A 14,272-nucleotide genomic window follows, 5' to 3' on the forward strand; every position below is an offset into this window, starting at 1 on the left:
GTACAATTAAAGTACAATAATCCACTATTTTGTTAACACGCTATGTAGAAATTCCATTTTTTCATCAAGTCGCTTATAATTTTTCAAAACCTAAAACTCTAGGTCGAAATAAAAATATCGGAGCTAATTTGCATAACTCGTGAAGTACGTATCTTTACGATGACACATATATCCATAAGGTATTATAAATGCAAATGATCTAAATGTTTCTCCAGTAGCAAGAAATCTATAAAAAATATATTATCTATTTATTTCAGCTGCTGATTGTAAAAAAGAAATGGTGGGATATCAAAGATTCGTTTATGGAAATAAAGCGTGTTAATAAATGTGGAATAGGATCGGCCACAAACCCCAGATCAAAATGGCTATTATTGGAGCAACTAACTTTTTTAAATAATCTGTTTTTCGAAAGAAGGTAAGTAATTGTTCAGGCAGTAGTTTCAATAAGCAAAAAAATATTTTGAATTAATTTTATAGCACTCGGAGGAATATGAAGTAATTGGGAAATTAGAAGTAACAACGATGTAGGACAACATATCAATAGACACATTATCTATAAACGTATCAACAATAGATACATCATCTACAGAAACACCAACAAACTCCGTTACAGAAATCGACATTTCATCTAACATTTTACCTTCGAATAAAAGAAGATTGTATCCACTAAAGAGTACAATGAATGGAAAGACAAAACTACAATATTGATACAAGTTTTGAAAAACTAGAGAAACGAGCTCTTAAATGAAAGAAAGTAATGGGAAATATTAATAAACCGATAGTAGAAGATTGTGATTCAGTTTTTACTTTTTTTTAGGAGCATGGTCAAAACGGTGAAAACATTTACACCGAATTTAATTGCAGAAGAAAAATATAAAATATTTCATGTAATTACTAAATTAGAAATAAGATTATCACAAAAGAATTCATTTAATTTTATACAATTGTAAGTAAATTATATTATTAAAAAATAAAAACTATTTTTGAAACATTAATTTATCTTCCAGTGAAATCAAATCTTTCATTCTCCTAAACAATATTTTTTTTAAACTGTTACCGATTATGTTTGCAAATGTACTTGTTTTCTATTTAATAGATTAATATTTTGGAATAGTCCTCTCTATCACGATTTTTGTAGATATTCTTCGGTTGTTCTCTCTTTCTTTTTGTTGAAAGTGTTGAAAGAATTTCCTTATTATCTTCTTCTATTAATAATAACGAAAGCATATTTCGGTTCGTGTTAAAAATTGATAGTATTATTTCGTTATAGGTCGACCAGTTGGGGTAACAGACTGCAAGTGAGCGAAATGGCACATGACGACGGTAAAACATAAAGGATCGCTCGAGTTTCAACGACATCAATTTTATAGAAATACAAAAAAAATAAGTATCGTTTCCTTTAAAAGAAAGGTTATTTAAATTTTAAGAAATTATACTATTACAATTATTACTGCAATTGCATGTTTTATTATAGTTAAATATCATTAACGATAGAAAGGAAGATTGAAATTTTCAACAAGTTGAACGCGGTGGGAAAAACTATTCTCAATTTAACAGAGCAGTATTAAATCTGTATAAAAACATTTCGACACATTCAAAATGAGAAAAATAAATTAAGAAGCTATAAAGCTAAAGAAGTCCGCGAATTAAAATTGAAAAAAAGAAGGACATGTAGTTTTGAGGATTTGGAAAACTACCTTCAGACATGGTTTTAAAATAGCGGGTTTATTATTATAGAAGAAAGTATTAAAAGTAGGAAATGAAATTGGAATACCGTCTTAATTTAATGCTAATAGGAGCTGATTAACGAAATTTAAAGATAATCACAATATAAGATTAGTTATTAAAGTAGTTAAAAACTCAAGCGAACTTTATGATTTACCGCCGTTATGTACCCTCTTGGTTAGTCGCAGTCTGTCGCACTCACCTCAGCAACTACAAAAACAGTGGAGGGGATAGGCAGACTATTTACGTACAACGGAACGCGAATGACGACCTATAATGAAATAATACTGTACAATATTGATCGTTGTGCCGTCGTAATTGCTACTGAAGCAGGCAATTGTCAGACAGTTCGAAAAGAACTGTCGCTCTTTTTGTTTAAAAAAAAACACGCTCTTCCAATCTAGTGGTATACAAGTGTCTACCGCTCATAGGAAATTTTTGCGAGTGGACTCTGCGTTTAGTCGAAAGCGTTCAACCGCATACATCCAGCTGTATAGTCCAATGCGTACACAAAATCCCAGTTTAAAACATGATTGTGGGCATCTCGTATCCGTAAATGAAGCCGTATATAGCCCCAATTGTTCACATTGTACATCGATGATCGGGATATTCCTTCTTTTCCGCGAAAGTAATCTTCTAAAGATTCCCCAATCCCTTCAAGTGGGATCGAGGTTAGTGTGAAAGTACCCGTACCAGAATTTCCGAGTATAGAGCCTACCCGGTAAAACCTCCACGGTAACCATACTCGTATAATTTCGGAGAAACTCCTGGAACTGCAAACCATTCCTGTCTTCGTATTACGGTGTCGGGACGCCCCTCTGACTTGTCACAATGCCACCATCACCCCCGATCACAGAATCAGAACGTTCTGCGCCGATGCAGGATTACTCTGCTCCGGTTTCGTTGTTTTAAGGGAGCCACATAATTATCGGTGGTTTCTCCGTTGTGTCCTGGAAAGATAGAGATGGAATGAACGTCAGCGTAGCCACATATACACGCAGCCACTACTGCACCTGCTGGGTCTAGAATTTGAGGGCTTCTATCTCTTATACTATCAGGACTACTCTCTGCTCGCAGAACTTGTAGCACCTATTGTAATATTAAGCTGCGTGCAAGCTCGCGAGCAGATTCAGCGAACGAAGCCCCGGCAGGACGGCCACCGCCTCGTAGTTCACAATCCTGTATTTATGGGCAGACTCGTAACGGTGGTGGTTGAAGTAATCCAACGCAGTAGTGTTATGCTGGATCAGGAGGTGGCTTATAGATTAAAATTATAATGTATAAACGTTGTATCCCCGACTTTACTACATGGTGCGAGGTAATGAAAGACACGTTCTTTTTTTCTTTTCTTAAGTAGGGGAAATCTTCGAAAGACTTCCTCGATCCTTTGGAGTGTTAGTTACTCGGTAACACACTCGTAGGGACGAACAGACAATCCGGTGCCCTCTTTCTCTACGGTGCGGTTTCCGCGTGCGCCTTGTTTGAAACGATGAGAGATCGTTTATCCCGCCTTTTTCTATATTACGGCACGTCGTTAGAGCAAGGTTATGCTGCCCCGCCGTCTTTCTATCCAAGAGGCCGTCTTTATCTTATATTCGTATTTCCCTTCCCCCTTCAAATAAACTGTGTGTGTGAAGGGAGCGCCTAGTTCATTATCGAGCCTACTCGTCCTCCAAGAGGATGAGAGGCGTGAGATAATCGGCCAGAAGGAGCTTTCGCGACCCCTATTAGTAAGCTCGTACTACCACTCCGCAGTTCACTGTAACATTACATGTTCACAGAAAGAGTCCACAACCATCTAGTTTCTCTCCACGGTTTGTTCTGGTTGCCGAGGAAATACCAGCAGACCGTCGTCATTACTTTTCCTGTACCGTGTAGGTAGTGCGTCACTCTGAAAAAAGTGGTCGAACAGCTCCAACACTTCACTGGGTAACAGTGACCACTGCAACAACAGAGACTGCTGAGCTTGGCGCTTGAGGATTTCAACCTTACATCCTGATAGGACCTCACCCTGCTTGTGCAACTTGCAACAGCTATTATAGATAAGCATCATAGAAACTCGCGAGCAGCGGGGGAAGCCCCAAAAGAGTAGTCCTAGAGTCATAGAACAAGATCCTATAACCGCGGGCGATCTTTAGCCAACCGCCTGTGGACCCGGCGTACCAATGTCAGGCTGCACCGGGAAGTGGCTCGGTCGTCCGCTCAAACGCGGGTTTTATATAGGGCTACCAAATGGACCATTCCCGTCTAGAAGCGTTGAACCCGATAATTCGCAGATTGGAGAGAAGCTTGTCCAAAACACCAATTATCCTTTCCATCCGCAGAGTCAAGCAGCCAAAATACCTTCCAAAGCGCCAGTGGCTGTCAAAAATCAGTCCCAGATCCACTTTCCAGATTTCATCTGGGACTTCAACTCGACACTGTCCTCATCCACCCGAATCAGAGAGGTGGCAGCTTCGTCGAGTTGGATGTATTGCCAGCACTTCAGTCTTATGCAGTGCCACCTCCAAACTAATCTTCCCGTCTCCAACCCGGAAACCGGCCCTCCCCCAATGCCCCTCGGCGACTAGCACTAACGTGTCATCAGTGTAATATATTAGCCTAACATCGCAAAATGGTGTCGTAATCGAGATTCCATAACAGGGATCCTAGCATGTTTAAAGACACTGCCAATTCCATGCTACCCTGAAAGACGGCCGAGGCCGAAAAGGATCGAACGCGACAAATTGTGTCAATGGTCGATTGTCTCTTCCGGAACTCGAAGTAGTACTCGGCCAGATCGAACCAATACCACAACAGGTGTTATTTTAAACAATTTGCCCGCATCGTCGAAAAGGCAAATGGGCCCGTACGTAGACAGTACGGTATTCCTTAAATTGTCTTGAACCCAAGTTGCATCCTTTCTCGTAGATCTTGCACATTGTTTACTCGGGTTGTGTATATAATAAATTTCAAATAGTCCTAGAAATAAACATCTAATGGATTCAAAACAAAAAATTTTGATGACCATGCGGTAGGCCCATCTTCCCCTATCAACTGATTTAGAAAGATGTTTAAAAATGTTCTCACTATATGAAGGAAATGACACATCATTCAATAGTTCCTGAAGATCATTCAAGAACATTAGATAAGGACAAGCTGTACTAAGGCATGAAGTAGCTCGTGTTGACGCATAACGTGGACATATTGAACATTGTCTTTAATTTTTCATAATTCGAAAAATAAGGAATATAGAATATAAGATATTCATAAGTGTTTTTTTTACTTATTTTAGTGCGTAAATTAAGCCTCTGAAATATGGACATGCATTTATGAATTACTCTGTATAATCTTCGATCATATAGTGGAACGAGGTAGGCACGGAGTGGGGTACGATCCTTGTGTGTAACGGTTCTCACGATTCTCGTCAAAACTCCGATGTTTTTGAAATAAGATAAGCATAAAGTCCCAATTGGTGCCAATTTTAGAATTTTTATATTACTTTGCTTATCGGGTCAATATCACACAAAGAGTACGTGTATAATAAACAATTTTTGTCTGAATATTTTAATATTTCATTATGAAAAAGGGTAAAATACACACAAAGATAGACATAAGGTTTAAATACGTTGATTTTCAAAAAAGAATATTTAAAATCATAGAATCTTCACAAACATCAATTTCATTTTGGATTATATAGACTCGAGAAGAAGAATCAAATTAAGTAACGATCTAGCAACCGCTTACCTATTGTTTCTATGAAGGAATTGTTGTGAACCACTGATGAGTTTATGGAAACATAGGTAAGTGGCGATCGCTTAACTTTGCTTACTGACTTACACTTTGCCAGGAACGTGCATGTATAGTTACAATTTAACATAGTAGTACCGATAGAATTTTGCAAATAATCCGGAAACTAAGACAGTCCACATATACACACAGAGAAAAAAGTTATTCCAAATCTTGTCCTCTACAACAATATATATAAGTAATCGAAATCTGTGATTTCCGAATATTTACCAAGTTTATTTTTGCACTATTAAATTACTTTTAAACCGTAATAGTAATATACGCGCACGCGCTCGCGCGTGTGTGTGTGCAGATTCAAACATCTCTAAGAGTAGCTCGTCTACAGCGGGAGTCAGGAGTGCAGGATCATGGATTTTGACCATTTTCTTGCAGCAATCAACAACCAGGATACACTACAAAATGATAAAACTGCTGTAGACTCCTAGTACATGGACACAGAATTAGATAGTACTACCACAGAACAGTGAAAAATACCAAAATTAGTAAAAAAATAAAACCTATCAATGAATCTGAATCACCAGAAATGAAAGTCAAATTAGTCAGGACTCAACATAAGACCAAGAGGCTAGACGACATAAAACTGTCAAATAGATTCAAGATACTGCAACATTCAAATTTGAACAAGGAAAAGAAATCACCATTATTCATTAATGCCTCTAATATAGATCCATTAATTGAAATGCTAGAATTAGTAATTGGACCAAAAGAATTCCTATTCAAGCAAGTGAAAGAAAATGAAATTGAAGTACAAGCTTGAAATCTGCAGTTTACCAACTGGTAATTAGGACGCTTAGAGTAAAAAATGCAGATTACTATACTTACTAACCGCAGTTGGTCAGGAAATTTTAAATTTTCATCAAAGGACTACATCCGAAACTAAACATCGATTACATTAAAACCAACTTGTAACAAAAGGGATATACAGTAAGTAGCACCATAAATCTAACGTAAAATAGTACTTCAATATTACTACCCATGTTCTTAATATAATTACAAATTAACAATAATAGAGAAATATATGAAACCACAATTGTTTGTAACACCATAGTCAAAATACAACCTTCAAGAGCAATTAGAAATACTCCTTAATATTAATGACATCAATCACACTCAAATAAGTTCATTTCTATCTGAGAAAATACAATCAATGACAATTAAAATCACGCTAGGTAAACACAACATAAACATCTCGTTAGTATACTGTTCCCAAAATAAGCAATGTCCATTGAAGTACACAGAAACATTTGTAAAATCCCTCACTCTCACTTCAGAGCTATAGGAGACTTCAATGTGAAACATACATTCTGGGGTTTTTGCTCAAACAATCTGAAAGACAACAACCTATATCGTTACATAATAAACAAACGACTAAAGATACATTTATTAGAAAGAACCACCTACTGGCCATCAGATGCAAACAAAATCTTGAACATACTAAACGTGATAACTAACATAATATAATATTAAAGCACTAGAATTAACCGACCTATCCTCAGATGATTACAACTTTTTATGATTGAAAAAGTACCAAAAAGGGAAAAAAGGTGACTTTAACAAATAGTACGATTGATTAAATTATGTATAAAGAATATATAAACAAAAACTTATATTGTAAAATTGTCCTAAACAACACATAGGATATTGAATCAGTATTGGAAACTTTACTAATATACTACAATTGAAAACATCACCTCAATAAAACATAAAATTAAAAAAATTACCAGAACAAAATACCCTTCTCACATCATAGATCTAATTAATAACAGAAAGAAAATAAGAAAATTGTGGCAGAACACAAAATGGCCCCAATACAAAACAAAGTTAACCACACGGACAAATAAAATTATAAATGAGATCCAAAAAACAAGTATACAGATTTTTGATTGTATTTGATTTAAATAACTCAACTTATAGTAATAACAGTTCATCACCAACAAATAACTTAAGAACCGAAAAGGAGGAAATTCTCGCCATCATTAAGGAATTAAAAATAACAAAACACCAGGATATGATTTCATAAAGGTAAAAATACTAAAAGAACTTCCAAGTAAAGTAATTAAGTTCATAACCATCCTGATAAGCCCCATTTTTTGGGTTGGATATTTTGCACAATCTTGGAAATGTGTGGAAATAATATTACTATTAAAACCTTGCAAAACCCCTAATATATTTTCCTACAGGCCAATTGCTTCTTCCAATCATCTACAAATTGATAGAAAAAATAATACATAGAAAATTAATAAAAGCAGTACGTGCCAAATTTCAGATCACCAATTTGAGTTTTTGAAATAAAGCATAACACAGTGGAACAAACTCACAGAGTAGGAGAAAACAGAATCAACTCCATGGAAGAAGGCAAATATTACACTGCCATCTTTATAAATGTTGACAAAGTTTGGCATACAGAATTAATACAAAAATTAAAACCACTCTCATCAAAACGCTTATATCTGGTTATCATGTCATACTTATTATATACAAAAATAAAAAATGCTACTTTTTCCATAAAGAAAATTCACACTGGTATGCCTCAAAGAAGTGTTCTTGATCTTATCCTGTATTTTTTATTCAAGGCTGACATCAACTATAGTCCAAACAGAAATACAATATATATCTTTGCAGATCAGACAGACATAATAAACACCAATAAAATCATAGAAATTGCAACATTAGCTTATAAAATCATTTATGTAAACCAACAAGCTAAACACAAGCCAAGAAAATAAAAATTAATCCAATAAAACGTCTGAGCATATCACATTCATGCTCAACAAAAAGCTAACCCCAAAGGTTAACATTGTAAGCCTAGAAATTCCCCAAATAAACTCTATTAAATACCTCAGACTCTACTTGGATAATAAACTAAACTGAAAAAAAAAACACATACAGGAGAAAATCAAACAAATACAACTTACGAAGAGAATTATGAACTGGCTCATAGCAAAAAACTCTAATCTGAATTTAGGTAGCAAAATACAAATTTGTAAAAGAATCATTAAATCTATTTGAACGTACAGATTCCAAAGCTGAGACATAGCCGCCAAATCTAATATAAATAAAATGGAAAACCTCCAATGTATTACCTTAAAAACAATACTAAAGGCACAGTGGTATCTAAAAAATCATGATTTAAGAAAGAAACTAGAAATTCCAACTATGGAACAAGAAATTATAAAATACTCCAAAGCTCATCATCGTAGTATCAAAAACCACACGAATTAACTTATTGTAAATTGTTATTCCGATTTTCTTACAAGACTCAAAAGAAAATATCCATCAGATTTACTTACACTCACAATCTAACAAAGTATATTCATACACATTAGTTGTAACTAAATTTCACTCCAATGAATATCAGTAAATATATCAAAGTCCACATGTTATTTTAAACTAACACGCTAAGAAAAATGTAAGTAATTGCAATGATACAATTAGGAGCATTTAATGATGGAACAATAAAGAAAAAAAGAAAAAAGATTTAAACTATCTTATAGTAGGTTTAGTATGAACATTTCATGAAAAGAGACAGGCTTCTTCATAAGCCTGTCACTAGAAAGATTAGATTAAGAGTATATGATATAAATATATTATTGTATGTTAAAAGTGTACATCATACTTCAAACGTGTATTTCTGAAAAACGTGTTTTACATTGATATCACAGCTCCTACCAAAATTAAGACAATATTTGCAACAGTTTTTATTTTGTGGTCTTCAAATTGAAAAATGTATGAACATTTCAGTGTTTTCCTTTTTATCTCATTTGTTATAGATTCCTGTTTCCTTTGATTATTCCTGTTTCAGACAAATAAAATGAAAACAATCCATGGTAACCATAAAGATACATATTTTTTATACACTTCAGATAATCACTAGTACCTTTACAAATGCTTGAGATAATAACATCAATATTTTTGTACTTTGTTGAAACACGAATGGATATGGATGAAATTTGTTAAACTCTGGGTCCTATAATTTTTGTATTTTAAATTGTAAATGTCACCCAGGAAAGGACGTTCCAAATGAGTACTCTCTTAAGTGCGGCTGCATCGGATAACACGTTAAGGATTGCAAGACAAGGGTACACTCCACTAAATGAATTACGAATCAAAATCGTGTCACAGCAATGGTGAGTGCAACTGATTTAGATAAAATTCATCACATTCATTCGTGAACTGAATACATCAAATAATTTCAAACCATATATTTAGTTACAATACATAATATGTTATATTGATTTTGAGAGCTCATTTACAGTAACCAATATCATATACCGAAGGAACCTTCGATCATGTTAATTACCATTGCATTTATTGATGTTCAATATCTCCATTGTGTTTATGTCTTTATACCTACATATATTATTCATTTTATTTTTATGGCATTTATTAATATGATATTAATCTTGATCAAAAGTGTTACTGAAAGTATTATAAGTGAAAACACTTTGGCCCTGATGCAAGCAGAGTCGTCTTTAAGCAATTAGAAAAAGAAACAAAAATAACAGTAATGCGTGTATCCGCATTGTACTTTTTATCGTGAATAGCCTAACAGTTTTAAGTAGACTAATGTGACAAAGTGGTCAAAAGTGACTAATTAAATATAGGCTACTAATGCATGAAAGTAAATGAATATGGTTGGTAATTACTGGCCACTATGTATAGCACAGACCAGGCTAGTGTCACAGGGAAATTCTTGTGATTGATAAAATATTAAATGATATTCCACAGAATATCACATATATTTAAAATATCAATAGATTAGGATATTTATTATACGTAGGTTAATATAAAGCAAGAATGTGAGCTTGGATTATCATAACAATTCTATATTCAAAGGGGTACAGACATAATAACGTTCGGTTTGAGTGGTCAAAGAATACTATTTTATTAAGAGAATTCAGGATCTTTATACATGTTCTTAGGTAGAAGTATCTTGGTGGGAAAAATGTAGTCACACGTTTGTGTCACAAACGCTGACTTAGGACATAGTTATCTTGTTTTGCATCTTTTGGATAATGCAGTTAATATCACACTCCGCCTTTTAGATTCGGTTTAGGCCCTAAAAATCATACAGTCTTCCTTCTAGGGATGTTTATTTCTGGTAATAGTGTAGGTGTAAAGATTCAGTTGTATCGTATTCAGTTTACATGTGGCAGATGCTACATGTGCGGGTAGTGGTATAAATAATATTATTTGTGTTGCAGATTGATTCACATTGATTGATTCATTTCACAGTTATAGGTGGATTTACATAATTTTCATTACAACATATTTTTAGCCAAAATGTTTGTTTAATAATCATATCCTATGAAGGGATATAAAGTGATGAGTCCTAAGGATATCCATCCTAAATATGTAAGAATATTATAAGTTATTTCTGTTGCTAAAAGTAATTATTTGCTAGATTTAAGAAACTCTATTCGTGTATTACATATTTAGCAGAGCTTTATAAGAGTTGAAATTTGGAATAACTCTTGGAGCTATTGGTATAAAGTTCTATAATAATTTAGCATCTTCTTTTGTGACGAGTAGATTAGGAGTATAATTAGTAGAATGTAATCAAGACTAATTTCTATTCGTTTCGTGGTTTCTCCAATTTTCATTACATTGTTTGCATATATTAACATACAATCGAAATTAGTAATAAGTTGATAACTAATTGATGATATAGCTGGTTGATCTATAGTTATAATTTTAGTTTTAATGTAAAGTATTTGTATATTGCTTGTATTTATATTGATTTTTTAGATATGACTATGTATTTATGTGAATTTTACATGGGTAATAAAAGTTATTTCTTCTATTCGAAATATTGCTGTGCCACATTATTTAGATGTTTCACATTGTGTGTAAGGTGTGTGATTTATAGATTGTATTTGTTTGTAAATTGATGGTTGTTCAGATATTAATGGTATTACAATTTGATATATTAGTGTGTCTTGATTAATTATTGTGTTAAGTGAACCGATATTTATTGAAAGTTGAAAATTCTCACTTTTAGCATCAATACCAATGTATAAATTTTTAGTAATTAAATCTGAATAAGCTCTTATAAAGTTGCTGATAGGTATTAACATGATGTCTTATTCTTTGTTTTCCCAATATTATCATCATATAAAAATGATTAATTTTAGCAGTGATAACCGTAATGAGTGTGTCTATAAGATTTTCAATTATTTTTTCTCTATTCATTAAATTTTGAATTCGTAAATATTCTTTACCTAATTGTTCTTCTAACAAAATATTCATTTTAAAATACTGATTTTATAATAACGGTTTAATTTTGCACAATATGTGTTAATCGATTTTGTGAATCAAAAAATTTATCAATATTTTGATTAACTAGAGTAAAATTATTTCCATCTAATATTCCAAATAATGTTTTAGAAACTGAGCTTATTAAATTCAATAGACCACTTCTTTGTCATTGTAGGATGATACGTAATTTTTGCAAAGCTTGTTCCATTCTTTGAGTTCTTAATTCCATCATTTTGTAATTAATTCTTTAACAATTCTTTTCAATTTTATACTACTCATGCAAATTTAATGTTAATAAGTATACATGCTTTACTTCTTCTATCATTTCCTTTATCTTAAATACTAAGATTATTTTTTACTTGCTTATAATATAAGTATCCTGTATTGGTTACTTCGGTTATAATTCGTATATTGTTAATCTTGGTTATATTCAAACCATGAGTTCCCATAATTAGTAATGTTATCGCCTGGCAAATTTCTTATTATTTAATCTTATTAACTAATTTGGAATTTTTACTTCTAATATTTCGTATGGTCCTAACCATTTTTATCTAACTTAGGGGTTTTATGATCATTATACAGGAGTATCACATCTCCTTGTTTATAAATTGATTTTAACCTTATTTTTCTATCTTGGTCTCTTTGATATCTTTCCTTATTTATTTGTATAAAAACCTCAGAATTTTCAAGATATTCAGAGTGTCTAAGTTTCCAACGTTTAATTAATTCATTTTGCCTGAGTGAAGACGTTACGGCTATTATAGACAAAATATTAACTTCTTTTCCAAAAGTAAGTTCAAAAGGTATACATATATCCTGTACATACATGAACTGAAATATTATAAGTCATAGATGTATATTTCAACTGTTCATGCCATTCATATTTATTTTCATCAATATTGATTCTTAATAAATCTTTAACAATTTTGTGAGTTTTTTCAAGGGCTTTGTGGATGAAAACTAGTTGTCTTGGTATGATTAATTTTAAAAGCTGTTTCAAATTGTTCAATTAATTTACATACAAAATTCTGATCTTGCTTAGTTAGTATATATTTTGATGATGAAAATATATAAATGTAATGGTTTATTAAAGCATCGATAATTGATTTTGCTTGTTAATTGGCCAGTTGAAATTAAAAGGATACATTTGGTTAGGCAATCTTGTTTCGAGAGTATAAATTGATTCTTTTGTTTTATTTTTATCATACCTTGATCAAAAAGTTCTAGGACTGTCCCCCGTGTGTCGCTGTCAATCACCCGATTGTTTCTTTTTTTTTTTGTTAGGTTACCATATCTGTCATTAACACTTCCTTCCAATTTCAGCATCATAGCTTGATATTTGTAAAAGTTACGTTGTACTGAGCACATCTCCTTTGTTCGTGTCTTCGATTTTGAAAATGGCATCATTTGAGCATCAACGAGTTTGCATTAAATTTTGTGTAAAAAACGGATTTAACGGTCCGCAGACCTTGGATATGTTGGAGAAGTGTTTCGGCAACGATACTCTTTCGAGATCAAATGTTTTTCGATGGCACGAACGCTTCAGAAGTGGTCGTGAGTCGGTCGAGGATGACAAACGCAGTGGCAGGCCGACAACGTCGAAAACCGATGAAAACATCGATAAAATTCAAGAAATGTTGTCCGAAAACCGCAAATTGACCATCAGAGAGCTGGCAGAGGACTTGAACATTGCTTATGGATCCGTTCAAGACGTTTTGGTTAGTGATTTGGGCCTCAGACGTGTCGCTGCAAAACTGGTGCCGAAAGACCTCAATTTCATGCAAAAAAAGGACCGCGTTGAAATCGCGAAAGACATGATTTCCAAGGCCGAATCCGACCTAACATTTATTAAACGTATCATCACTGGAGATGAGACGTGGATTTATGAGTATGACACACAATCCAGACATCAAGCGAGTGAGAGACCGAAAAAACCACGTCGTTTTCAGTCAAGAAAGAAGGCGATGCTCACGGTTTTCATGGATTACAATGGTGTTGTGCATCAAGAATTCTTGCCAGAAAAACAGACAGTCAACAAAGAATATTATTTGGGCGTTTTGAGACGTTTGCGCGAAGCAATTCGTCAAAAAAGGCCAGATTTGTGGGCAAACAACTCGTGGATTTTGCACCACGATAACGCACCGGCGCACAATGCGATCCTTATCCGCGAGTTTTTGACGAAAAACAACACGAACACTATCCAGCAGCCTTCAAATTCACCAGATCTGGCTCCCTGCGACTTTTTTCTGTTCAACCGAATTAAAAAATCGCTTCGCGGAACGCGTTACAGTACCCGAGAGGAGGTCATGACAAAATCGAAGACGGCTCTGATGGACATACCGAAAATTGAGTACCAGCGGTGTTTCGAGGATTGGATCAAGCGCTGGCGCAAGTGCATTGCAGTCAATGGGGACTACTTTGAAGGGGACCATATCGATTTGGACGAATAAATTTGTATTTTTGATTTTATGAATAAAGTCCTAAAACTTTTTGATCAAGG

The 14,272-nt window shown here is 33.8% G+C and overlaps 1 protein-coding gene across 12 annotated transcripts in view; it reads left to right on the top strand.

Annotated features, from left to right (window-relative positions):
• Nucleotides 1–14,272, top strand: part of LOC143151317 (uncharacterized) — a 146,463-nt gene that overhangs the window by 59,265 nt on the left and 72,926 nt on the right. For 4 of the 12 annotated variants that reach the window (XM_076320338.1, XM_076320344.1, XM_076320343.1 and 1 more), the window contains one exon: nucleotides 9,520–9,641. The exons of 2 other annotated variants lie outside the window; for them this stretch is intronic. In XM_076320338.1, coding sequence (XP_076176453.1) covers nucleotides 9,520–9,641 — 122 coding nt within the window. Of the gene's footprint in view, nucleotides 1–257; nucleotides 416–5,455; nucleotides 5,508–5,886; nucleotides 6,439–9,519; nucleotides 9,642–14,272 lie in introns of those variants that run through there. 6 more of the 12 variants (XM_076320341.1, XM_076320340.1, XM_076320346.1 and 3 more) reach the window with 3 other exon arrangements.

Source organism: Ptiloglossa arizonensis, chromosome 9 (genome assembly GCF_051014685.1).
Source record: "Ptiloglossa arizonensis isolate GNS036 chromosome 9, iyPtiAriz1_principal, whole genome shotgun sequence".
NCBI lineage: Eukaryota > Metazoa > Arthropoda > Insecta > Hymenoptera > Colletidae > Ptiloglossa > Ptiloglossa arizonensis.